Source organism: Kwoniella shivajii, chromosome 7 (genome assembly GCF_035658355.1).
Source record: "Kwoniella shivajii chromosome 7, complete sequence".
Taxonomy (NCBI): domain Eukaryota; kingdom Fungi; phylum Basidiomycota; class Tremellomycetes; order Tremellales; family Cryptococcaceae; genus Kwoniella; species Kwoniella shivajii.
In genome coordinates, this window is record NC_085914.1 from 888,475 (window position 1) to 911,557 (window position 23,083).

At 42.2% G+C, this 23,083-nt stretch overlaps 8 protein-coding genes across 8 annotated transcripts; 4 read left to right on the top strand and 4 right to left on the bottom strand.

Annotated features, from left to right (window-relative positions):
- Positions 1 to 68: 68 nt before the first annotated feature.
- Positions 69 to 2,292, top strand: IL334_005455 (uncharacterized protein; the record flags this gene model as incomplete). The annotated part of the gene is made up of 8 exons (XM_062937168.1): positions 69 to 326; positions 382 to 532; positions 589 to 1,005; positions 1,056 to 1,186; positions 1,246 to 1,599; positions 1,651 to 1,861; positions 1,911 to 2,182; positions 2,242 to 2,292. The coding sequence occupies 8 exons, from the start codon at positions 69 to 71 to the stop codon at positions 2,290 to 2,292; spliced, it is 1,845 nt and encodes a 614-aa protein (XP_062793219.1).
- Positions 2,293 to 2,509: 217 nt separating this feature from the next.
- IL334_005456 (uncharacterized protein) lies at positions 2,510 to 3,095 on the bottom strand (the record flags this gene model as incomplete). Its single annotated transcript, XM_062937169.1, has 2 exons — positions 2,510 to 2,835; positions 2,909 to 3,095. The coding sequence occupies 2 exons, from the start codon at positions 3,093 to 3,095 to the stop codon at positions 2,510 to 2,512; spliced, it is 513 nt and encodes a 170-aa protein (XP_062793220.1).
- A 1,252-nt stretch (positions 3,096 to 4,347) lies between these two features.
- IL334_005457 (uncharacterized protein) lies at positions 4,348 to 7,369 on the top strand (the record flags this gene model as incomplete). Its single annotated transcript, XM_062937170.1, has 3 exons — positions 4,348 to 4,426; positions 4,497 to 6,600; positions 6,658 to 7,369. 3 exons carry the CDS (start codon positions 4,348 to 4,350, stop codon positions 7,367 to 7,369), a joined length of 2,895 nt encoding a protein of 964 aa, XP_062793221.1.
- A 518-nt stretch (positions 7,370 to 7,887) lies between these two features.
- Positions 7,888 to 10,807, top strand: IL334_005458 (uncharacterized protein; the record flags this gene model as incomplete). The annotated part of the gene is made up of 6 exons (XM_062937171.1): positions 7,888 to 8,361; positions 8,444 to 9,654; positions 9,735 to 10,016; positions 10,110 to 10,469; positions 10,555 to 10,597; positions 10,691 to 10,807. The coding sequence occupies 6 exons, from the start codon at positions 7,888 to 7,890 to the stop codon at positions 10,805 to 10,807; spliced, it is 2,487 nt and encodes an 828-aa protein (XP_062793222.1).
- Positions 10,808 to 11,225: 418 nt separating this feature from the next.
- IL334_005459 (uncharacterized protein) lies at positions 11,226 to 13,370 on the bottom strand (the record flags this gene model as incomplete). Its single annotated transcript, XM_062937172.1, has 4 exons — positions 11,226 to 11,298; positions 11,386 to 11,818; positions 11,908 to 12,324; positions 12,422 to 13,370. The coding sequence occupies 4 exons, from the start codon at positions 13,368 to 13,370 to the stop codon at positions 11,226 to 11,228; spliced, it is 1,872 nt and encodes a 623-aa protein (XP_062793223.1).
- Positions 13,371 to 13,898: 528 nt separating this feature from the next.
- On the bottom strand, positions 13,899 to 15,868 carry IL334_005460 (glucose-6-phosphate dehydrogenase; the record flags this gene model as incomplete). Its single annotated transcript, XM_062937173.1, has 7 exons — positions 13,899 to 13,929; positions 14,000 to 14,099; positions 14,160 to 14,501; positions 14,573 to 14,774; positions 14,879 to 14,955; positions 15,021 to 15,581; positions 15,661 to 15,868. The coding sequence occupies 7 exons, from the start codon at positions 15,866 to 15,868 to the stop codon at positions 13,899 to 13,901; spliced, it is 1,521 nt and encodes a 506-aa protein (XP_062793224.1).
- Positions 15,869 to 16,656: 788 nt separating this feature from the next.
- On the top strand, positions 16,657 to 20,749 carry IL334_005461 (uncharacterized protein; the record flags this gene model as incomplete). Its single annotated transcript, XM_062937174.1, has 13 exons — positions 16,657 to 16,779; positions 16,856 to 17,018; positions 17,088 to 17,988; positions 18,048 to 18,166; positions 18,248 to 18,450; positions 18,552 to 18,705; positions 18,840 to 19,037; positions 19,102 to 19,123; positions 19,218 to 19,274; positions 19,341 to 19,380; positions 19,455 to 19,637; positions 19,774 to 20,165; positions 20,344 to 20,749. 13 exons carry the CDS (start codon positions 16,657 to 16,659, stop codon positions 20,747 to 20,749), a joined length of 2,961 nt encoding a protein of 986 aa, XP_062793225.1.
- Positions 20,750 to 21,060: 311 nt separating this feature from the next.
- On the bottom strand, positions 21,061 to 22,704 carry IL334_005462 (18S rRNA biogenesis protein RCL1; the record flags this gene model as incomplete). Its single annotated transcript, XM_062937175.1, has 6 exons — positions 21,061 to 21,193; positions 21,277 to 21,528; positions 21,630 to 21,755; positions 21,870 to 22,066; positions 22,192 to 22,370; positions 22,485 to 22,704. 6 exons carry the CDS (start codon positions 22,702 to 22,704, stop codon positions 21,061 to 21,063), a joined length of 1,107 nt encoding a protein of 368 aa, XP_062793226.1.
- Positions 22,705 to 23,083: the final 379 nt, after the last annotated feature.

The window sequence follows — 23,083 nt, forward strand, 5'->3', positions numbered from 1 at the left end:
GTTTCTGTATATACTCTTTCTTTTCGAATTTAGTCAGCTTCCTATCTTACATATCATCTGCCGCCATCATGTCCCACCTGTTGTCTGGCTACGGATCCTCAGATGATGATGAGACATCTATTACGGCTGGACCATCCTCGGTTCCTGCTCCTGGCGGAAGTTTCGCTCAACCCGAAGTAGATGAAGAAGAGGATGATGAGAAGCTTGAAGAGGAGGCAAGAAAAGATGCTTTCGGTCTGTCAACAGCAAATAATGGACCTTCTGGATCCGTCTCAAAGAACGGTGCCAAAGCAGCAGTCCAAGCAGCTCCAGAGGTGCTGAAAGAGGTGAGCTTGATTTTAGCCTTTCATCAGGTTGGGTATAGCTAAACTTCCTCTATAGGATCCCAATAGTGCGAGCTCAGCTATCATCACCAGACCAACGGATAAAGTGGTCAACGTGAATCTAACATATGAAGACATGATGAGACCCGTTGCCGGTCCTGCGGATCCCTTTAATCAGCGTAAAAATAAAGGGATGAATACATTATCAGGTAAATTCTCTGCAGCTTTTTAATTTTCCTTAACTCCTACTCATTCCCTGTCATAGGTCATGTGGAGGAGCAGTCGATGGATAATCATTCATTCATGATGGCTCAACGTACATTCGATGTTCATGGTTACGCTCTCAACCCCTCCATACAGTCAGGAGAAGCTCGACCTATCGTTGGATCCCTAAACAACGCACATCAAAATGGCTATCAATCGATTGAGACGATCAGACCATCTAAATCAGAGAAAAAGGAGACAAAGAGAAAGAGAGGAGGAAAGGGAGATGCTGGTGTGGTAGATGGGGAAGGAGCATATGTAGGACCTTGGGCAGATTGGGCTGGGGATAAAGATGTGGATCCAGTCATTGAGGAAGAAGCGGAAGAGTGGAGAGAAGAAAAGAGAAGACGTGAAGAAGCTCAACAAGTCGCAAAGGAAAAGATGAAGGTTGCAAGAGACGAAAAGAGTATCTTCCATGGTATGTTTATCAAACCTATCCTAGGTGTACAGAGCTGACGATGATTGCAGGCAAGGAATTGCACGATTACGCTGGAAGAACGTATATGCATATCCCCACAGATACGGACGTCAAGCTCAATCCCTCAGCCGGAGCAGCTCCTCCAAATGCTTACTTGCCGGAAAGATGTATACATACATGGGTAAGCTACAACTGTTACGCTCGGCTAAAACGATACTGATTCTGAGTTTTCGTGCTTAGACCGGTCACAACAAAGCTGTTTCTGCAATACGGTTGTTTCCTAAAAGTGGTCATCTATTATTGAGTGGAAGTATGGACACTAAAGTGAAGCTTTGGGATGTATATCACGAAGGGAATTGTTTACGTACTTTCCTGGGTCATTCTCAAGCTGTCAAAGATGTTGCCTTCAACAACAGCGGTTCTCAATTCCTCTCAGCATCATACGACAGGCATATCAAGTTGTGGGACACAGAAACTGGTAAATGTATCCAAGCCTTCTCAAATGGTAAAGTACCGAACGTAGTGAAGTTTAACCCGGACTACGACAAACAACACGTTTTCTTGGCTGGTATGCAGGATAAGAAGATCATCCAGGTGAGCTGGTGAAATTTTGGTCAAGAACGACTCGGCTGACATTCTCAATAGTATGACTTGCGACAAAGAGAGATTGTGCAGACGTACGACCAACATTTGGGACCTGTAAATACTATTACTTTCGTGGATGAGAATCGTCGATTCGTCACTACCTCCGATGACAAGTCTATCCGTGGATGGGATTATGATATTCCAGTCGTCATCAAATATATCGCTGAACCGTATATGCATTCTATGCCAGCGGTAACGCTACATCCAACCAGTAAGTTTCGTTCTGCTAAGCAGTGGTGATCAAGCTGATATGTTTTCAGACAAATACTTTGCTTGTCAATCTATGGACAATCAAATATTGGTATATTCGGCCGACGGATCATTCCGACAAAACAAGAAGAAACGTTTCGCTGGTCATACTGTTGCAGGTTACGCTTGCGCAATCGGTTTTTCACCGGATGGTAAATACATCTCCTCTGGTACTGGAAATGGTGATGTTGTGTTCTGGGATTGGAAGAACGGTAAGATCGCCAAGCGATTAAGGGCACACAAGGAAGTCGTCATTGATCATGTTTGGTTACCGAATGAGCATGTGAGTTTAGTGTCAACCTCATGTAACGTTCTCTCACGAAGCTGATGTTCTTCCTTTAGTCTAAACTTGTTACTGCTTCTTGGGACGGTCTGATCAAATTGTGGTCGTAGGGAAACAAAAATGTATAGAAAACGTATGAGGGATCAACGAATAAGTGGCAGCAAAAATGCAATTCCATGTACTTAGATCTGTACTGTCGATACTTGCATGATGCAACCATGACGATTTTACAACATAAACATACAGTAGTACATCGAGTGTTTATCTGATACCAATCTGCTATATCACACTCGCATGTTGTATTGTTGCCTGAAAGTACTCTCTTCGCTAATGACGACCATTGAGTCTATGAGTCGATCTCCTCGTAGTTCTGTTGATGGTGGTCATGGTCTTCATCGCAGGCTTGATGATAGGTTGCATGGGGACCGTATGTATGGACAATGGGCGAGGGAATCTGTAGGTATTACGTTGATTTACCTGAATATGCCTCATTGGTGGTGGGGGTGGTGAAGTATTTAGGATCGGGGTTGAATTGGTAATTTTGTTTATGATAGTCGAAGGTGTAGAGATATCGTTGTGGTATCTTGGTGACGAATGACAACGGATGTGGGGAGCTGGTAAGTAGCGTTCTCTAACTATTGTTGTCGGAGCTGCTACATGAGAAGATTTCAGATTCGATACGGGTACTGATCGCGGTGAGTGTTCACATTGGGACATCTTACTCACGCTGCATCTGATAGATGGGAATCATTGGTTCCGGAGAATATGATGGATACACTGGATAAGTAGGATAAGCAGGTCTGGAAGGATATCCTTGTAACCATCCCGTTGGGGCCACTGGTTCTGGAAAAATGATAGGTTGATTCATGATTGGAGTAGGAAGATATACAGGTGGTCTGTAAGGCGTGACCATATTGTTGACCACTGGCACAGTGACCATCACGTCAGCTCATGAAATCCTGCAATAAGCTCTTTAGCAACGAAATCGTAATGGACTTACCCATGTTCATGTTCATGGTGTTGAAAGTCAATCTTAATAAGCCAAAAACGAAGAAAAGTATCATTGAAGAAGAAACAATTAATTCATCTTCTGGCTGCGTTTATATATGTATACATACATACATGCAGTATTCTCACTAAGCTGTACAGCCTCCCTTATACCCTCTAACTCCCTTTCGACTCGTAATCCAACTCTTCCTTGATACCCCACTTTGAGCCCCTTAGCCTAATCTTTCGCTTGTTATACTGCCGGCTCAAAGGAGATCTTTAGGACAAAGAAGTTGAGATCAAACGATCATTTCTAACGGATTGTGTGTTCATGTAAACAAGCGACATAATCTAGTTACCTCGGTAGGCCAAGAACGCTCAACAACCAGATTTACTGCGCTGTCACCTCATGCTGAATGAATGGAGAGAAGTGTTGAGCGATTTGCTAGATTCCGAGTTCCATCGCCCCCCTTCTCCCTTTTATGGGTGCGACCGAGAGGGGGAAGGGAAAAGCGAAGGAAGGGGAGGGGGCAAATGGACCTGTAGCAAAGAGCTTCAGTCTTCCTCACAGACTATTACATGCACATGCGATATATGCATAAATATAGGGATTTAGCGTGTATCTATCGCATATAGTATGGCCAAAAGTCACTGAAGTCACTGTTCGTGCCAAGTCGTGTGCCACACTGTTCAATAGTGGGATGGGCGATCATCATTATTGTATTTAGTACGTAATCGGCTAAACAACAATGACCTTGTCTCACCTGTCATTCAATTCCAAATCCCACCCCCGCCTCCCACTCATATATACATACATATACTTTAAACAAGCTAGCCCATAACATCAATCTCTGGCCGTTCCAACGTACCCTTCATAGAGCATACTTCAAGACTGCTAGCGAAAACGAGATCGAAAACCTCACTTCCAGTACAGGAAACGAAAACCGACCAGCTCACGACGACCAGTTACATCTCACCTCCAACAACAAAGCTGAACCAGCTTCTGAACTATCCTCCTTCTTGTGTATGTGATAATCGAGTCTGCCTAGTGTAAGAGCCGTGAGTGCGCACTCATCTCCGAGCTACGTGGGATTTTCAAGGCTTTCTTAACACTGATACACCTTACTCAGAAGGTTGAAGGTTGTCAAGCACTCAATTCCATCTAGCTTTACTCCACTATGCGAGAGTCAAATTACACCTTCCCCCCTCAAAACAGAGCAGTCACCAACATCACTCATTTGATATATGACAGAAGAGGTGAGCTTCCATTGCACGATTCTGTGTTGTGACCAGTGTTGCACTCTGACTTATCAATGTTATATTACAGCACTCGACACAAACAGTCCCCTTGCCTTACTTAACAGTCTGACCTCCTTGACGTATCTAACTTCCACTTCTCCTCGTATCCGGGAAATCCTCACCGTCGATGGTGGTCTCGAGCGACTTCTAGACATACTGCGTGACTCGTGTCTGCCCAAAGAAACATCTCTCCAACAAGATCTGTGGGGCTTGAACGGCCCATCAACAGCCCGGGTGATCACTGTCGACAGAGCGAACTCATTACGACACAGTCTAGCATTTCAATGTGTGGTGAATATCGGTGTGAGAGGGAGTGAAGAGATTAGAACGAGAGTGGTTCAGTCTGGTGCATTGGACCTGGTAGCCCAAATATTAGAAAGCTGGTTGAAAGATCATGGCGTTTCCATTTTCTCCGGTCATTTAGGAAGTCAAGCTGCCGTAGATGCTGCCGCCGCTGGATTACCTGTCCCTGGAACAGAGAATATAAAGAAAAGAGAAAGGGCAGAAAGAGCAGAGAGAGGTGAAAGACCACATCGTCATCATAGCAGATCACATAATACTCAACCACAATCAAGTATAGAAGGTCATCCGGCAAATACTGCTAATACTGGAACTTCTGGTTTAGCTAATTTCACAAATCAAGCTGCTGCCGCACTTGGTTTTAATCTAAACATATCAGCATGGACGGATCAACCTCCACAAGCTTCCACACCTCAAGAATCCCTTCAGGGAGACACGGACGTCGATATGGCTGATGCAGAAGGTGGAGAAACCGATGATGCTTCAGTTGATGCGGACGATGCTAGCATAGACGTAGATGGAAGAGAAGAAGAAATAGCTCCACCTTCTACTACACCTCGAGCATCAACAAGTCTTCTACCAATGACTATTCCCCCTCGACCTATCGTTCGTGAAACGCAAAGTCAAATATCTAGCGCAGACGCGTCTTTATCAGCCGATGAACCTAATACAATCCCTCGAAATACATCGGAGAGCAACATCGCCGCCGCAGCTCAAGGTCTACGTCCCGCTCCTCTAAACTTATCTTCTCGAGCTCCTCAACTTGCTCAAGACCCAACCAGTACGCAATCCAGCCCTATAGGTACTCCGACGCGTCACGCGCATGAGGGAGTAGAAGATTCGCGCAGGACCGGAAGGAGAGGTACTATAGTCGCTCGACCGGGAAATTTGGCGCCTCGAAATGACAGAGAAAGGGAAAGAAGGAGAGATCACACAGCTGGAAGTGGAACATCGGATGGTGGAGAAGATATCGACCTCCCAACAGCAACTATAGTAGCAGGTATCGCACAAGCTGCTGCCAATGCCCAAATGGACAACAATGGCACTGTAGCACCGGAAGAGTCTGCAACTGCAGTAGAAATCGTGGAAACGAATCACCGACAGGAATTAGATGAGCCCGATCCGGAGGAGATCGCTGCTGAACAAGCCAGACTAGATATGGAAGCTGGGGCACCACCAGGTCAGCCTGGCGCTGTTCAAACGCCTCGAGTCACCCCAGGGGAGGCCCCCACACCTCGTCAAGCACCAGGTGAAACAGCTCCTGCCAATACACCCGATCAAGCAGCTATAATCATCGCGAATAGTGCACCAAGAGGATTCCACGATCTAGGCAGTTATGTTGGAATCAGCTCATTACTCAATCCAGACGGCAATCGATATTCCGATGATAGTATCCTTCTCGCTCTTCAACTTCTCGCTTATCTATCGAAGTATCCCCATGTTCGAACAGCTTTCCATCATCCCCGACGACCAATGCACGCAACATTCGAAATAGGTCTGGATAATCTAGTGAATCCCCTACCTACAAGACCAGCTTACTCACAAACTCCCGATATCTTCTCACTCGTCGAGAGATTCACCTTCCGACCTTCTCCTTCCGATCCACTGTTTTTCAAGGTACCTCAGGAAATCCAATACTGGGCAGGAGTGATAATGCGTAATGCCTGTCGAAAGGATGAAGCTAGAGGTGGAATCAGACAGTGTGCAAATATGTCATGCGGAAAGTGGGAGAACTTCCCAAGAGAATTTGCCAAATGTAGAAGATGTAGAAAAGCGAAATATTGCAGTAAAGAATGTCAGAGCAGGGCATGGCAAGAAGGTCACAGATTCTGGTAAGTGCTATCTTTCGCAGTGGTACGGTTCAATCATGTCGCTGACACCCAGCACAGGTGTAGTTCCAGAACCGATCAAGAACCAGGTTCGGCCGCGGCTGAAGGAACCGGTGGATTCCCCTCCGATGCTCGAGCAATACCTACAGAAACAGGACCAGACGATGAAGACGAATACCAACTTAGTATGCAGATGGGATTATCGCCCGAAGTGGTCAATCGAGCTATCGCAGCAGCAAGGGCCGCTGGTATAATACGTGGAACGCGGAATGATACACCGGCAGACGAGTCGCCTCGTCAAGGACGGGGAGAAGCTACCGCTGATCTTGGATTTACGGACCCCCACGGTGGTGGGAACGCACGACATCAAGCACAGCTTCGAACACTTGCTCCCACCCAACCACAGCCTCATGCGCACGCCAATCTGATCGAAGGGGATGCCGCCAGACAGCTGATGGAAGAAGTGATATTTGACGGTAGAAGAATGGTTCAAACAGAACATCCTAATCCCCGAAATGGAAGAGAGAGAAATCCTTCACCTAGAGCAGCTGAAACATGGCGCAGATTTCAAAACGTCGGCGCTCTACTAGGTCTGAGAAATGATAACAACCAACACTCCCCTCAGACGGCTACTACCACCAATAACCAATGGGCAAATGAGACTATCAGAGGTGGACCTTCGAGAACGAACCAACAAGGTGAAACTAGGAGAGGCAGTCAAAATGGTGTGACAGGTTTAGGATTCAATCTTGCTGATCAGGGTCGGCGATGATGACGTGCGTACAGGCATTCACTCCTTGAACGGTGCATGGGCTGACAATGTTGATAGTGCGATTGTCTAGCTGTTGAAACCAGGAAAGGTTTGACCAATTGATGTTTTCTTTGTAATTCTGTTTTTGTGTCTATCATTCGTTCCCTCTATCACATGTAGATTCAGTACCCATACATATCTCATCGCATAGCTTTGTCCTTCCTCCCCTTTCATCTTTCATTGTCACCTGGAATATAATAACATACGATAGAATGTCAAGAGTGACTTCCCTGTTCTCGTCATGACTTTATACTATTATTTATGACTGTTGAAAATGTATCTTCTTGTCTTCTGCATCCGGTGCCTGAATAAGTTGTGTTGGTTACCAGCGTGCACCAGAATCTTCCCGAGAATTTCAACAAAAGTTGCCACCCATTCTTATTGTCGCACCTATAAATACAGATCGAGTCCCGTTTCTCACATTCTCGAAACACCATGCAATAAAGTATACTACCACTGGAGATCTCAAACGATCAAACATGCTTGCGAGAAAACACTTGATACGAACATCACGACTTCCACTCGCTCGAAATGGGTTGATACCCAAACCCATTATATGTCGACCGGCCATAAGGGTCATTACTGCTCCCTTGGCGAATCGTGGATATGCACAAGGACCACCTAGACCACCGCCTGGAGGACCCCCCGGTGGTGGTGGTGGATTTGGAGGTATGAGATTTCCCGGGGGAGGAGGAGGAGGAGGAGGGATGATGGGTCCTTCACAACCTGAAAAAGGAGAGACATTAAGGCAATTCTCGATAGATCTAACTCAATTAGCTAGAGATGGGAAATTGGATCCTACGATCGGAAGAGATGAAGAGATTAGAAGAACTATACAAATATTGAGTAGAAGAACTAAGAGTAATCCGGTTTTGTTAGGTTTACCAGGTGTAGGTAAAACTGCTATTTTGGAAGGTTTAGCTACTAGGATCGTCAATAAAGAGGTACCAGAGGTGAGTAATACTCATTATCCGTAAAAGTAGGATATTGTCTTTCATGGACATGAAATGCTGATATACTTAGTGTCTCAATTAGTCACTACACGGCAAACGTTTGCTCTCCCTTGATCTGTCAATGCTTTTAGCGGGCACGGGTGTTCGAGGTGAATTCGAATCTCGATTCAAAGCCTTGATCAAGGATATCGAAGAGGAAGAAGGGAACGTGATCTGTTTCATCGACGAACTCCATACACTGCTGAACTTGGGCAAAGCGGAAGGATCGATGGATGCTGGAAATATGATCAAACCAGCTTTAGCAAGAGGACTTCAACTTGTAGGAGCAACGACATTAGATGAATATAAAAAGACAATAGAGAAAGATGCTGCTTTACAAAGAAGGTTTCAACCTATAATGATCAACGAACCATCTGTCGAATCGACAATATCAATACTACGAGGATTAAAAACCAGATTTGAGGTTCATTTCGGTGTCCAGATAGCTGACTCAGCTTTGGTCACAGCTGCTGTTTATTCAGATCGATACATACCCGATAGGTATTTACCTGATAAAGCCATTGATCTAGTTGATGAAGCTTCTTCAGCATTAAAATTAGCTCAAGAATCAAGACCGACTCAACTGGAAAACTTGGATAGAGAGATTGTCACGCTTGAAATCGAAAGGGAATCATTGAAAAACGAAGAAGATCCATTCTCAGTCAGCAGACGAGAAAAAGTTGAAGATGAATTGGAAACGAAAAAGAGTGAACAAAAGCATCTGGTCGAATTATGGTCAACGGAAAGAGGAAGAGTAGCTGAAATCAAGAAAATAAAAGAACGAACTGAACAAGCCAATATAGATTTAGAGAATGCACAAAGAAATGGTGAATTTGAAAAAGCGTCAAAATTGAGGTTCTCAACTATACCACAATTGCAAAATAGATTACCTAAAGCACAAGCTGAATTAGCGTCTGAAAACGCTCAAGAGCCCAACATGGCTGTGAAAGATAGAGTAACATCTGAAGATATAGCTGTTGTAGTTGCTAAATCTACTGGAATACCAGTAAATAATCTATTGAAAGGTGAAAAAGAAAGATTGGTTCAAATGGAACAATCACTCAAACATCGTGTCGTAGGGCAAGATCAAGTCGTTCATTCCGTTAGTGACGCTATCAGATTATCAAGAGCAGGATTACAATCTCCTTCCAGACCTTTGGCTTCTTTCCTCTTCCTGGGTCCGACAGGTGTAGGTAAAAGTGAATTAACAAAAGCGCTAGCGGAATTCTTGTTTGCGGATGAAAAGAGAGGATTGTGGGTGTATTACATGACACTCAGATTTGAATAAGTTATATAGGGGAACAAGAGCTGACTTGTTAATCACATATTCACAGAATCCAATTGAATATGTCTGAATTCCACGATAAACATACTGTTTCGAGATTGATTGGAGCCACAGCTGGATTTGTAGGATACGAAGAAGGCGGTCAATTGACAGAAGCAGTACGACGAAGACCATACGCAGTCGTCGTGTTTGATGAAATCGAAAAAGCTCATCCGGACGTAGCGAATATTCTACTTCAAATTTTAGATGAAGGTTGTTTGACTGATGGTCAAGGAAGGCAAGTGAATTTTAAGAATACCATCATCTGTTTAACATCGAATCTTGGTTCAGAGTGAGTTCTGATTTTCCCCTTGTTCTTTCTTTATTGGGTCCATTAGACGACAGATCAGCTAAACGTGAATGTGTTATTGTTATTTTTTGACAGAGCATTATACGAATCCGATGCATGTCATCCAGATGGATCGATAACAGAATCGACTCGATCAGAAGTATTAAATTCGGTAGGAAGGTTCTTCAAACCTGAATTAATCAATCGATTAGATGAATTATTAGTGTTCAACAAATTACCTCCTTCAATCATTTTAGATATAATACAACTCCGTTTGAAAGAGTTACAATCTCGATTGGATTCAAGAAGGATTACCTTGGACGTAAGAGAAGAAGCCAAAATCTTCTTGGCGAACAGAGGTTATTCAGAACAATTTGGTGCGAGAGCTGTTCAAAGGGTCATTAGAGATAGAGTGGTAACTAAAGTAGCTAGTAAATTGTTACAAGGTGAAATCAAGTGAGTAGTCCCTCTTTTGATATCCTTTTTCTTTCTTGGTTTACACAGTGCGCAGGAAGCTGACCCGCTAGTTCGATCTTCATAGGGACGGAGAGATAGTCACTGTCGATCTGAAAGACGATGAAATAGTAATCACAAGTAAACCTGATCCTAATCAACCGGCAACATCGACGACGCCGACCTCGGCGTCAACTTCAACCCAACAATGAACATCCTCTCAGCCTACCGGACATTTTCGTCCTGAATCGAGACCACTGGAAATACTCGAAGATGGAATTGAGGAAATATCAGAAGAGGGACAAGGTGATGATAAACCTAGAAGAGTAGTTTATGGTTGAACTTAGTATCCAACGGGATACATATAGTTAATTTTCCCTACATAGCATGGCATTGATACTTGTTGGAAGTGTACATTGTATTTTCTACATAGAACAAATATGCATATGTGGCACTTCTCATTAAGACTAAGAAAAGCACTAATGAAGGTTGTGAAAATGTTGAGATGCCAAAAGAGTGTATTGGGGTGAGTGAATGAATGACTTTATGCGATGATTGTTATACGGACATGAACATGCTACAAGACATTTAAGAAAAATTGGGGAGAACTGAACAAGGAACTATGGGATTGAACGGGCAGAGGAGAAAGATATGATGATGAGGTTACAAGGGGATGAAAGGAAGAAGTATAGGGAATGGGAATGGAAAACACGAGGATGAAATTTCGTTGTGGTGATTTCGTCAAATTACATTGTTTTGTCAATCAACATCTCTATCTCTATCTCTATCTTTATCTCTATCAGGTTTTGGTTTTTTGACTCTTCTTCCACACCTATGATACATCGCCGAACTGTGATTAGCTTTGTTTGAACCCATGTTTAATGTTCCAGTCAGAACAGAGGAAGCATCGTTGACTCACGTGCAACGACCATGCCCGTCTTCATGACATATATCGTTATCGTCACCAGCAAACTCATCCTCATCTTCTTCTTCTGATTCATATTCACTTTCACTTTGATCTTGATCATCTCTTAGACCTTTTTTACCTTCGGCTACATTCTTGGCTTTGTTCTTGATTATCTCTTTTCGTTTGATTTCCCTTTTCCTTCTTCTGATAGCCTTCTTCCTGGCTTTTTCAGTCGAGTAGTAGAGGTCAAATTCGCAGAAACAACATATATAATCATCTTCTGCTGGTCTTATAGCTATTGAGACTAATCCAGATCGTTCCGAATCGATTCTCCTATTTGATCGAGTCGCCAAGAACTGCATTGGGGGTGGATTGAATAATGATAAGTGTGATGAATAAGGTTCATATGGATCTCCATGTGGTGAGACTGTCCTTGAAGGTCGATCTGCAAAAAAATCGTTCATGGTTAAAACATAGTCAGCTCAGTCGGACAAATTTGACTTGCGAGCCATAGTGAAGATGAGAGGAACTCACAGTTATCAACATGATGAGGATTACTTTGATTAGCCAAAACGCTTCTCTTCTTTTTTTTAGGTTTTTTCTTGTTTCCTGATACGTTGGTGTTTTTAGTCTCGTTTGAATCGACAGAATGAGTTTGTGACATTTCTTGACTCTCTTCTTTCGTACCATTTGTAGCTGGTGCATTAGTGTTTGCATTGATATTCGTCGATGTTGAGTTCACGTTGATATCCTTATTCGCTAATTTACGCCTTGATTTAGAAGGTGATTTGTCATCATGATTGGTTGAATGTGAGGGTGTCGTTGTTGTCGTGGTGGTGGTAGTTACGACTGGAGTTGATTTATTGGCAGTCAAAATCAAAGCCCGTAATTCATTTGCTAACTGGAGTAAAGCCGATTGTTCTCTGGCTTTAGCACGAAGAGTTGCAGATGCTATTGGAGTTGATATGCTTGATCAGTCTCCACCATGTTCTGTTCAGGTAAAAAAGCGAATAGACAAGCAGAAGTTGGAAGTTGGGACTATGCTCACCTTTACATTCCATTTCAAATTCAAAACTCCCTTCCGGTGCCCAACCTTTCTTTTCTTTCTTTTCACCACTGTTCTTGTTCAAATTCCTTCTGAATCTAATTGGTATCCTCCATCTGGATTGTAATTGTTGTTGAGATATTATATTGTTATTTCTCCAACCTGATTTATCAGGTAGCCAAGAACTTGGAGAAACGTCCTCTAATGAAGGCAACAATTTCTCAAATTCACTTACATCAGGTAAATTGGTTTTTCTAGGTGTAGGTGCACCGGTTTTATTGACATTAGTGTTGACGTTGGAGTTGTTTAAACCTGAATTTGGATTTGAATTTGAAGATGCCGCAGGAGTGGTAGCAGTAGTAGGGATAGAACTGGAGATAGAAGTATTTGCCAAAGCGGTTTGAGCATCGATATATAATGAAATGAAAACAGCTTTACGTTTAATGAATAATTCTTTCTTCCATTCATTGATTTTTTTGGCCTTTGATTTGAATTTATTATTTGATGAATTTGGTTTTGATGAAGCTTGTTGAACGAATCTACTTCTGGAGTTTGAGAAGGGTGCTGACGTTGATCCGCCATTAGAGTTATTATTCGTGGATCCCATATTTCCCTCTCTCTCTCTTGGAGTATAACTTTCTTTATATCCAGGAGCATGAGTCGAGCCAGACGAATTACCATTTTCACCTTGACGTTGACCTTGACGTTGGGCTTGACGTTGGCCTTGGTTTTGATCTTGACGATCGTAATTGATACTATCTAATTCTGGGAATGACGATTGTCGTTTCAATTGAGATGAATGAGATGATTGAGTGTTATTGATTGGAACTTTCCTCTTCTTACCTCCTCCTCCTTGTTCATGATCGTCTTCATCACCATTATTATTATGATATCCTTCAAATTCAATCGTTGATGAATGTGCCCAAATTGGCTGTGACATTGACATTGACATGTCCAATGACACTGACACTGACACTGACGACGCTGGTGGTAGCGATGGGTCGCCACTCATTCAAGATACAAGACCTCTCTTCTGCGGTGTCCTGTACCAAGATCAATTTGTATGATGAATCTAGGTATGTCAGAGGTTGAAAGTGTGAAATGTGAAAGTGGAATCGACAGTGAGAAAGATGTGAATTTATATCATTTCCAAAAGAACAATGCATTTTTGGTGGTCGCTTTTGAATAAATCGAGGACTAAGCGGCAACCGACGACAACGAATTTGTGGCACATGGCATCCAGCGATATGATATAATACACCGTCACATCAACAGACAATCAAGATGTGTGCATGTATATACAAGCAACGTTTTGACAGTACAGTGCGAAGCAGCATCGCAAGACGCACACACATAGGTATCAATCATTGTCATGCATGTACATAATCCAAATTACTTCTTCTCTCTTGGGCACATTAACCTGACTCAAACTATGAACGAGAAACAAGGCTAAAGATATTTTGTGTCACTTTCTCTATGCTTACAAGCTAGCAGAAGTATGAGGCCAAGAGCTGAAGAATGCGAATATTAGCAAGTTTACTTCAACAAGATCCAAGTGACGGATGTAGGCTTTTAACTCACTATTCTTGTGGAGATCGTTGATAACCGAATTTAGAAGTAAAGTCGTCGAGTTGCTTAGGACCTCTAGAACCGTAAGGATAGGGTTCGGGTTTAGGCGCGTCTGATGGATGGACAGCTGATCAGCTCAGTCACTCTTGTCAGATAAGTCGCTTTCACTCACCTTTACTATCAATCCAGTGGAGGATAGGAGTGAAGATCTTCCAAGCTACATCTAATTCATCGTCTCTTACAAAGTTGGAATGGTCACCTTTGATAGCATCCAAGATCAAAGCTTCATAAGCTTGAGGAATGTTGGTATCGACGAATCTCTTTTTGTATGTCAAATCTAATTCAGTGGGTACAGCTCTTGTCGCGAATCCAGGTAATTTAGCATTCATTTTCAAGTAAACAGCTTCTGAAGGTTGAATCCTCATCACTAATTCATTTCGAGGAATGTCTGTGAAGATACCTTGAAGGGCATCTTTGAATTGAATTCGGATTTCTACTTTGGATTCATTGAGTGCTACGAGAGAAAAGGGCGAAAGAGATATGACGTCAGCATCTGGTGATAACCTCAAGCCAATCATCGCTCACCCTTTCCTGCCTTCATGATGAAAGGTACACCTTCCCATCGAGGGTTGTTTACCCAAAGAGTCATGGCGGCGAACGTAGGACATACTGAGCCTTTGGGAACTGTTTCATCATCGAGATAACCGGGTTTGTCGCCTTCGGCAACGTATTGACCAAGGAGAACATCCTTTTGGGCGATAGCGGGAATGGATCGGAGTACTTTGACCTGAGTGAGGGGTGAATGTCATCAGCATCGGAAACGAGGGATAAACATGATGAGGAGAATTGGAGAAGTCAAGTCTGCACAGGTGAGAGTATGATCCTACTCACCTTCTCATCTCTGATATCTTCGGCGGAGAAAGAAACAGGTCGTTCCATAGCGAGGATAGAAAGTGTTTGAAGAAGATCTATTGACATGACCATCAGGCGTCGTTCTACTGTAGTCCCATGGAAAAAGGTTTGTCCTACTCACGGTTTTGACAAACATCTCTGATGATTCCAAATTCATCGAAATAACCACCTCTTCCTTCTGTTCCAAAGGGTTCTTTGAAGACTATTTGAACGTTACTGACAAAATTCTTGTTGAATGCAGCATCCAAAAAGACGTTTCCGAATCTCAATACTAATAAATTCTTGATCATTTCTTTACCCAAATAATGATCGATTCTATAAGTCTCATTTTCAGACCATTGTGATTTCAAATCAGCCATCATCTCTCTACATGATTCCAAATCTTTACCAAATGGTTTCTCTACTATAATCCTGTTGATGCCATCTTTTGAATAAACGTTTTTTTTCAATCCTTTAGCAACTGTTGTGAATACCGAAGGTGGTAATGCCATGTAGAACACTCTGTTTTTGGTTTTTCGATCACCTTCTAATTTTTCAAGATGTTTTAATAGTTCTTGAAATCCTTCATCTTTATCGTATTGTCCGGAGATGTAAGAAGATATATCTTTGAATTGTTTAATCTTCTCTTCATCACCTTCAATATGTTCAGTTTCTCTCTTGTAGAATTCCGCTTCATCCATCTCTAATTAGGAACACGGGAAAAATCCATAGAAAAGTCAGTCCCCATTCGGCCGACGTCATTGTGAAGAAATGGTGCTTACTGGTTCTAGCATAACCAACGATGTGGACATCTTTGGGGAGTAATCCTTGAGCGAATAAAGCGTAAAGAGCTGGGAAAGTCTTTTTCTTTGCGAGATCACCAGATGCACCGAGGACGACAATAACGGTCTCATCTTTTAATGCGTCACCGGTTGTTTCCATGGATGGGATGGATCCAGCCCGTTTTCTAGTTTGTTCGTCTACGCCCATTCTGGGGTCATTGCATGAAGAGTCAGTGAGAGCCTGGCCAAGGGATGTATGATCACGCTGCTATACTCACTTTGTATATGATCTAATTTGTATTTTTTTTTGCTTGATGAGAAGACGACTGATTGAAAAGGATGTATGGACACTAATTATGTGAGATGAAAGAAAGGGGGGAGGAGAGTATGGGTAAAATGCGGTAATGTGCGCGGTGACGGACCGATTGATGGATGGATGGATTGATTTGATGTGGATTTTAATTTACCATGAGTGGATGATGATGATATTTATTCCCCAAGATGGGATATCCGAATTATGTCAAGTGGAGGTTAGATCTAAAGTGGGTGACATAATTAAACCCTATATCTACTATACGAGTAATGTAATCGAACGCCGACCGGTCCGAAGAGATGGATTCCGGATCAGCACGTTATTCCCCCGCCCCCCCCCTGTAATTCCGAATAATGACTGATGTGGAGGTGGTCCATGCTCAAACCAACTGATACCCCCATTCTGATTGCAAAGTAGAGACTCAAAAGCTCAGATCGCTGTTTTCGATGGGCAATGTTGACTATGCTCTGCTGCTCAGAGAGGTCAGAGGGAAAGGAGGGAAAGGAGGGCGCCTAATATAAACAGAACGCGATCCACCATCGCTCAGGTTATTTCTCTCCCATTCCATAACAGACTTACAAATGTGTGCATCAATAGACAGAACATGCGTACTTGCTGTTATAGAGGCTCAACACATTGGGGTCTGTAATTGCTCTTTCCAACTTCGCTTTGATCTGAATATCATGTCACCTTTATCGTTTCAAGCTGAGATAACATATCGTATCGCTCATCATGGCTCATCACCATCACCTAATAACGGTGGACCTGTGGCAGAGAAGAAAAAACGTTCTTTGGGATTGCGTTTAGTAAGCTCAGTGAACATCTTCTGTAGACTAGATCACCGGAACTGGAGCTCACGTCTCTACTCTTATGCTATGCTAGCTGCGGCCTAAATCCACGCATGGAGGAGGGAGGGATAATGTCAAATCACCTGAACCTATGATCAAACCTTTTCCAATCCCACCACCTCCTGAACCAGACTCGGAGAATAAAGATGATTCATGGACGCAAGACAGATATGACACTCAAAGAGCTACACTAAGGCGTGAGTGAAATACAGCTTCACATCACATCAGGCGACGCTGACGAGTACGGGTTCTCAATCTTCACGAAGACACTCGATCAATCCCACAACTAACACCTTTATCCCCACCGACGCATATCATTAAAACAAGAACGACTGACAGTTGGAGGAAAGGAGTCGTGGTACTATATGTACACGGTAAAGGTGGTAATCAAGGTGGTGGATTGATCATATATGATAACGACGAAATTATATTCAAACAGAATCTCAACCCATTACCCGATACAAATTGGTCAACTGATGATATCCAGTTTGTCCATCCATCTGTATATGATAAGCCGAATGTCATATCCGTCGCGTTACCTTCCATCCCAACGATCCCTTCAAGTGCTTCTGGACAACCTAGTACAAACGGAAACGGATCAAGACAATCATCTACAATAGGTAGACCAATAACGAAAACCCAGACGATATCATCATTGAGTAAGATAGGTAAAAGAGCAAGAGGATATACTATAACTAAGATTGATTCAAATTCAACTACTAACACCGCTACCACTTCTTCAACGGCTGAAAGTTTCTTTTCAAGTTTGGGAAATCAAATCATCAATGAAGATTCGATCAATTCTGGTGAAACTTCTATTTCACCTTCAAGTATCAACGAACACTCACGTTTGAATGAGCAAATCCTATTATTGGATTTTGGTTCGGAAAAAGAAAGATGGGAATGGTTCACCTTGTTAAGATCATTTTGCGGTTCACCTTTACCTAGATTATATAGAAGGTTACAGATTAGAGTGTTAGATTTACAAGAGAGTATACCAATTTCAGGATTACATCTAGGAGATGAAGGGAATTCGAATAATACCGTTTCGTTCGATCAATCAAGTTCGATATCGACATCAAGTAATAAACCCCATCTCACTAAACCAGCTTCGAGAAGTGACTGGAAATGTGGTTGGGCGGGAAAAGATAAGTTGAAAGTCGAGATGTAAGTTTATCACAAATCGTTCTCATCCACAGAATTTGACCTATCATATGAGTGTATAGCTACGCCGATAGACAATTGATAGGACAGACTACATGGGCTCAAGCTGAAGACCGATCTGAGATCCCTTTTTGGGCGGAGTTGTTCACCTTTGAGAATTTAAGAGAATTCTCCACATGTAGTGAGTGAATCTTTTACCTGCCATAAGTTTAAGTTCAAGAAACTTCTACTGATATTTTTGACTCTTGAAAAACCTGATCAGCTTTGAAATTATGTAGACTTCGTTCAAATCAATCACAGCATTTCGCAACAGTCCGTTTAAGTCTAGTACCGGGATTCATGAAAGCCAAAGATGAGAGATATCCAATCTCATCTTTATCCGGTAATACTATCGGTGAATTGAGGTTGATCGTTTCGTATTCTATCGTGAACGTAGTCGAGATGGGTGTATACCCCCTACCAGATGTGAGTTCAATTACTGTCCTTTTTTCATAATGCACAATGTTCTTCAAGGTGCATGTACCTCATAACTGCTGTGCCGTTCTGAGTAAACCAAATGAAAATAGGTTTTCCGTGGGATGGGAGGCACAAGAACGATTTATTACATGATGTCAAAAGGATTACTAGATCAAATTATCGATTTATTTACCCGATTCAATTGGGCACTGGGAACCACCTACAATCGTTTGGTGGAAATGAGTGAGATTGAAGCTAAATCCAGTGAGTCAATCTGATCAACCACACCTGTATGGCTTTACGACACCCGTACTCTGATACAGCTTCTCTGTTGCTATTAGTAGCAAGGGAAACGCAATGCTAATCTTGCCCTTTTCAATCATAACGCTAATGCTAAGGCGGAGATATACTGTTCAGAGGTAATTCACCAATGACTCGATTGCTTGAAGCCACGATGAGATTGGTTTGCTTCGATTTCTTGAAATTATCGATTGGTCCTACAATCACTCTTATTTTGGAAAATGAGATTGAAGCAAATATAGAGAACACGAGAACTATCATGAAAGTGTTAGACTATTGTTGGGATCATATGTATAGTGAGTCTACTCATTGTCACCGTTTGTAACAGAAGAAGGCTGACAGAAACATCTGGAACGTAAGCTCAAAGAGGATCATTTCCCAAGTGAGTTCTTGTTCATCCCCGTTCATCGGGGAAAAGTATGTAGTCGATACATGAGTGTGAGACAACAACAGTGACCGATCTTATTACAAAATAGCATCCTTCGCCAAGTGTTCGCGGTTTTGTTCAAGGACGTGAAAGAGAATCATGAAGAGTGAGCTGTTGATCTTTGTGCCTTCTGGTATCAGGAGGAATGCTGATTCTGAGAATATATGCTCAGCAGGAGAATGAGATATAAAGCTATATCATCTTTCCTTTTTGTGAGTGGTCTACCGTATTGGTCTATGTAGAATGTCGTAAACCCAAACACGGATGCTAAATTGCTTTTTTACAGCTCCGTCTGATCGGCCCAGCACTGATGAGACCACACCTCTTCGGGCTCGCCAAAGGTCTTCCTCGACCACCTATTCAGAAGACTCTGATGTTGATAGCTAAAATCTTCCATACCTTGGCTTTTTTCACTTCGAATGATACTGCCAGGGATCCTGAAATAGCGAGGTATTCTGGTTTCATACGAGTGGGTGGGATATAGTGGTCACAAGGCTCGATGTGTCATGATCGGATGTCCATTTACGACCTTGTCGTGTCGTGGGGCTAGGATCGAAAATGCGTCCTGAACCACAAGCTGATCGTTCTTCTTTCGGGCATTGCAGAAAAATCACGATATGATGATAGATTACCTATCATCATTTGCAATTCCCCTGGACGATTTCCAGTGTCAACTTTCAATACCTTCGCCCATCGCCACATTCTTAGCTGAGAGGATACCTCTCATGCCACCCGAACATGGACAAGCTGTACCGATGTTAACTGTTGCTGGACCCGTAGAGGTCGATGCTGATGCAGCTATCTTCTATGAGCTACTGTATCAGAGGAGGAAAGCGAAAGTAGGGGGAGCGGAAATGACTAGAGAAGATGGAGTGATTCCAGGTGAAGAAGAAGAGATGGTTCATTTAATTCGAACAATGGATACTTTCATCAGTTCAGTTCACAACAAGAGCTACGAACGTGAACGTGAATGTGAAGTCGATACAAGTAATGCAAGGTAAGTCGATTGTCTCATAAGCAGAATCAGGTAGATTTGAGAGTCGGTCTCGATTGTCTCGATTGAAGAAAAGTTTGTTTCTATTTCATGTACAAAGCTTAGCGATTCGGATGTGGTTAATCCTATGGAGTACTACACTGAAAGGAAACGATGCTAATTGGATACTGTTTACAATCAGCTCGATTCACACAGAACCTATATCTCCTTCCAGGCCATCGTTGCAAATCGACATTTCTTCCGCACAACGTGATAGACGATTAGATCTGGATCGATCAAAATCTGATTTAGTTGGTGATATCAGTACTCATCAGAGACCGGAACTGCCTTCGCAAATGTCAGATCGAGATAAAGCCAGAGACGACCAGAAAGAGAAAAGGGTAATTAGCCCTTCGCCTCCGTCGACACAATCACAAGGTGAATCTTCACACACACCTTGGAAATGGTTGACCAATCTAGGTTGGATGAGTCCTACGTTCAGATCATATGATAATGATGTGACCAATACTTTTGGTAGGAAGATAAGTGATAGTACCTCAAACAGGAATGAGAAGAACGGTCACAAAAATGGGAGTCCAATGGACTGATTATTTCCTTATGGCTTGGAGTTAAGAAGAGTGGTGTGATATCGTAAAGAAAGGATTCAATTAGGATTGTGTATATTGATTGTCAGTACTACTGTTAGATGTATATTCAAAGTGTGATGGATGTGGGGAACCTCGTGTACGATATCAGAATAAAACGATATCCCGTAGCTGTTTATACATGAGTGACAAGATGCAATGCATGTTATGACATCCTCGGTTGTTGCAGTTGATCCTTTCATTCCTCATTTCGTATAATATTCAATAAGGTTCTATAATGGATTCAGAATGACCCAAAGGTGAATCGGAAAAAACTATGCCATCGATTTATTGACGTTGCTATAACCGATACCGATACAACTAACGTCAACTTCACCGGTAGTTGAGTTTTCTACTAATTTGTATTTGGTTCCAAAAAACATCAACATATCTCTGAAGAACTGTACTCTGTAGAAGATGCAGCAAATTGGACATCAGTTAAGAGTGTAATAGAATGAAATGAAAAAAGATAAATCAGTCCAGATACTCACGTATGAGGAGTCAAATTACCCATTCTGACTTTTCCGACGTCTTCTTTACCTAAAGCCATCAATAGAGCTACCAACCATTGATGTTTCGAATCCACACAACCACCTTTACTTATTTCTTCTAATAATAATCTGGCAGCGTGCAATGCTATCTCTTCTGGGGTTTGCGTCTGTCCAGCTACAGATAACGTTTCTGAAGAATGTAAAGTTGATGTGGTGGATTGAGAAACTAAAGTAAGTCCGTATCCTGGTGATCTACACAGATAGCATGAAGTTAGTTTTATCAAGTTGAGTTTTGAGCTGAGCCAGTACTCCTCAACAACCCTCTGAAATCCCCTGCCACAATCACCACTCACTTTCCCGAATCATCGCCTTTGTAGACATCAGTTATCAGATAGATATCAGGTATATATCTATTCAATATTGATCTTGCAGATTCCACCATCCTATTTGCGAACTGAGGTGAGACTCTTGTTGAGTAACTGTAATATCATACAATTTAAAGGGGGGAAGATTAGCCAATGTACTATTGAGAGCGATCTCAATCTAAAAATGAGAGACCGTTCAAAATTCAAAAAAACCAAAAGGAGACTCACGCCACACCTCTTATTTTCTTGATTTTACCTTTTTCCAAAAATTGAATGGTTTTCAGAGTCCTTACTACTGGGCATTTAAATATCACTTGACCGCCACCCAGGGGAGCTGAACCTCTCTTCTTGATTTGTAATTCCAGTCCATCTGTGACACCGAATAGATGGAGGTGTGGTAATGTCACTGTCCTAATCATGTCGACCTATGTGTCACACACAAGAGGGCATAATCAATTTAGCAAATTCGTTTTACTTCCATACCTATTTGTAGAACTGTTTTCTCGATGTGGTGTACTAGAAAAATAAAGACAAAAACAAAAAAACTCACAGTCATATCCCTGCCTTCTTCACCTGTCACACCGTATAGATTTATATCAAAAGGTTTTTTACAAAATGGCGCTAAAGGAATTAACAGCTCTAAATAATACCCTAATGATCTTCCTATATGACAAGTATGGGTGTAACTTCCACCTGGCAACAAACCCGGATGAAACAGGAATGAAGTACCTATTTTATTTTACATTACAATGATTATCAGCCATACGCTAGACTGCCAATTCCCCAGGACAACCTGATGGGATGATCTAACAATCAATTATTCTAATCGATAACTCAACTCACCAGTAACTGAAATTTCGATCGTGCTGCCATTCGTTATCTTCTCCGCCAACCTCAATAGGTTAATCTCATAATCTCTTAAGCCAACTTGAACATCATCAGATCTGATCCCATCTATCCTGATTGATTTACCAGATAAGATTGAAAGTAAGATACGTTGACGGAGGTGTCTATGTGTTGAGAATCGGAGTATATCCCTCGAAGGTCCCGCTTGCGTTGTCATCTTGTTTTTCGATTTCGAAAAGGTATTGTGTTTGAGTATGAAGACAGAAGTGAGTGATCAGTCAAAAGTCTTTGTATTGATATCAGTACAAGGCGGTTTTAGATCTACTTAAGATCCACTTGATTCTAATGTGTGCAAAGGTTAAATTCATAAAGCAACAACGTCAAAAACATGAAAATAATTATCAAAATATCAACGAAAGCCTCCACTTTGTTGGTATTACGTAAACCCACCCACGCCCGAAACTACAATGTGGCCCACTCATTTAAGGAGATACTTTATATATCTCATAATGACGTTTTACGCGACTGGACGCGTTAGATGACCAGCCCCTCGATTACTCATTTGATATCCACATCTATATATCCATCCACCTTCC